Source organism: Wolffia australiana, chromosome 19 (assembly GCF_029677425.1).
Source record: "Wolffia australiana isolate 7733 chromosome 19, ASM2967742v1".
Lineage (NCBI taxonomy): Eukaryota > Viridiplantae > Streptophyta > Magnoliopsida > Alismatales > Araceae > Wolffia > Wolffia australiana.
The window spans coordinates 8,078,307-8,081,399 of record NC_135853.1 but is presented as its reverse complement, the minus strand read 5'-3'; the positions used below and the strand labels follow the sequence as shown (position 1 = coordinate 8,081,399).

Sequence of the window (3,093 nt, the reverse complement as noted above, 5' to 3'; positions counted from 1 at the left end):
AAGATTAGGGACCAAACCGCAAAAAACATTAAATGTCTGTCCCTTATACACCAACGAACCATTTTACATTACAAAGCTAATTACCCAACTAGAAAGAAAATTTCCGAGATCGGAGAAAAGATTAGGAACCAAACCGCAAAAAAACATTAAGTATCTGTCCCATCTTTTAAACCAACCATTTTAGAGTACAAAGCAAATGACTCAACTAGAAAGGAAAATTCCGAGATCGGAGAAAAGATTAGGGACCAAACTGCAAAAAATATTAAACATCTGTCCCTTGTTTAAACTAACCATTTTAGAGTACAAAGCAAATTACCCAACTAGAAAGGAAAATTCCGAGATTGGAGAAAAGATTAGGGACCAAACCGCTAAAAAATCAAGTATCTGTCCCTTCTTTTAAACTAACCATTTTAGAGTACAAAGCAAATTACCCGACTAGAAAGGAAACTTTCGAAATTGGAAAAAAAGATTAGGGACCAAACCGCAAAAAAATATTAAACATCTGTCCCTTCTTTTAAACTAACCATTTTAGAGTACAAAGCAAATTACCCAACTAGAGAGGAAACTTCCGAGATTGGAGAAAAGATTAGGGAACAAATCGCAAAAAACCTCTGGTTTTTTAGGAGTTCCGCTCAGGTGAGCTGAGGAAGAAGAAGAGCAGCGGCCATGGAGGCGATCGTCTCCTCCACGACCTTCTCCCCCTTCCCCAAGCCGTTGACCCGGCCGTTGACCCGGCCGTTGACCAGGTGTTCTCTGGCGCCGGAGCAGAAGAAAGACCGGTCAACGGGGTGGTCTTCGTCGGCGGTCAAAGGAATGGCCGCGCTGGCGCTGTCTCTGGCGGTGAATTTGACGCCCTTGGCGGCGGTGGAGTCGGCCATGGCGTCGGAGTTCGACGTGCTGAGGGACGGCCCGCCCAAGGAATCGTACGTGGTGGACGATGCCGGGGTGCTCAGCCGGGTCACCAAGTCGGATCTGAAGAGGCTGTTGTCGGATTTGGAGGCGAGGAAGAATTTGCGGGTCAATTTCGTCACCGTTCGGAAGCTCACGGTGGGTTTCTTTTTCGGGATTGGTTTTGGTTGAAATTTGATCGATTTTGGGGTTTCGGGTTGGATTTGAGGATCTGGTGGTTTTGGGGAGTGATTGGGGATTGATTTTGCTGGAAAATTTGGGGCTTTTGGGTGGAAATATAGCCCTGGATTTGAAATGTCGACTTAGATTTGAGAAATTTGAAACTTTGGGGAGTGATTAGGGATTGATTTCGCTGGAAATTTTGGGGCTTTTGGGTGGCAATATAGTCCTGAAATCTGAGAAATTGGAAACTTTAGTTAGTGATATTGTATTTATTTTTCTTGAAATTTTGGATTTTTGGGTGGAAATCTAGTCCTGCCTTTGAAATGTCGCCTGAAATCTGAGATATTGGAAACTTTAGGGAGTGATCACGTATTGATTTTGCTGGAAAATTTGGGTATTCGAGTGGAAATCTAGTCCTGGATTTGAAATGTCGCCTGAAGTCTGAGATATTGGAAACTTTAGGTAGTGATTTCTTATTGATTTTCGAGTAAATTTGAAATCTGGCTGGAAATCTACGCCTGGCTTTGAAACGTCGCCTTAAACCTGAGAAATTGGAAAGTTTGGGGAATGATCACGTATTTATTTTCCTTGAAATTTTGGATTTTTGGGTGGAAATCTAGTCCTGCCTTTGATCACGTATTTATTTTTCGTTGAGTTTACCCACGAAAATACAAAAAATAATTAAATTTTATTCCATCCCAGAGCAAAGCTGATGCTTTCGAGTATGCTGACCAAGTCTTGGAGAAGTGGTACCCTACCCTGGAAGAAGGAAAAAACAAAGGGGTTGTAGTTCTTCTCACCAGCCAAAAGGAAGGAGCTATAACTGGCGGTCCTGACTTCATTCAGGCGGTTGGCGATGCTATTCTGGACGCAACTGTCTCTGAGAATCTACCTGGTAAACTATTTTAAAAATTTTCATACTTTTATCTCCTTGTTAATGTTTAATTTGTTCTCAATTGTCTCAACATCCATTCAAGTTAGAAACCTGACTTTGCTCATTCTTTTTCCTGGGCTTCTATCCAACATGTTGCTCTTTGATTGATTTTTAATTTTCTAGAAGGGACTGAAAATTTACGATTCTTCACATCAATAGGTAACTGAAACCAGAGTTATGAAAATTTCACTGTTTTTGATCAACTTCCTTTAGATTTTTGGGTCCTTTTCATTCGTCTTATTTGTACTTGTTTTTGAATTATACTGGATTCTCCATCCATTTATCATGTTACCATAGTTGACTGCATTGAATTCAATTTCAAATAATTTATATCTGATTTCATAAGAAATCTTCTCTACCTGTTTTTGCCAGTTCTGGCGACAGACGAAAAGTACAATGAGGCAGTGTACAGCAGCGCCAAGCGGTTGGTGGCGGCCATTGATGGGTTACCTGATCCTGGAGGGCCCTCAGTCAAGGACAACAAAAGAGAATCTAATTTCAAGACCAAGGAAGAGACCGAGGAGAAGCGTGGCCAGTTCTCTCTCGTTGTGGGAGGCCTTCTCGTCGTATCCTTTGTCGTCCCAATGGCCCAATACTACGCCTACGTCTCCAGGAAGTGAGCCCAATACCCTCCATTCTCTTCTCATTTTCTATTATTGGGTTGTGCATTAGAATTGCACTGTGATGATCCCATAGAAAAACATCTCTCTGATGATGTTATTATGTTCTCAACCAGTACATGCCTCTCTCTCTCTCTCTCTCTTATTTACATTGTTTGTGAGGGCTCTCCTATGATCCTTGAACTCCTTATATTTTACTCCACATAAGAGAAAAGAACATGAGTTTTGGAATCAAATTTTTGCAGAAGGCATTATGATCCTTCATATCCTCCAATGCAGCACCTGTAATTCCTTTCATTTGTCTTATATTATGCTAGTCTACTCTTGTTTCACCCTTTGTTTGCAAGTGTTAGATACTAATGCAGTGAGAAGGAGATAATGGACTTCAAACCTAATTTGTTTGAGTGGGCCCTGACCCACTTACCTGTAATCTGGTTTTTAAACCAGTCCTAATTTATTTACAATGAA

The 3,093-nt window shown here is 41.2% G+C and overlaps 1 protein-coding gene across 1 annotated transcript; it reads left to right on the top strand.

The window, feature by feature from the left end:
* The first annotated feature begins 638 nt into the window (after positions 1–638).
* TLP18.3 (thylakoid lumen 18.3 kDa protein) lies at positions 639–2,770 on the top strand. The gene is made up of 3 exons (XM_078590526.1): positions 639–1,047; positions 1,774–1,966; positions 2,378–2,770. Exons 1-3 carry the CDS (start codon positions 667–669, stop codon positions 2,623–2,625), a joined length of 822 nt encoding a protein of 273 aa, XP_078446652.1. The 5' UTR covers positions 639–666; the 3' UTR covers positions 2,626–2,770.
* The last annotated feature ends 323 nt before the right edge of the window (positions 2,771–3,093 follow it).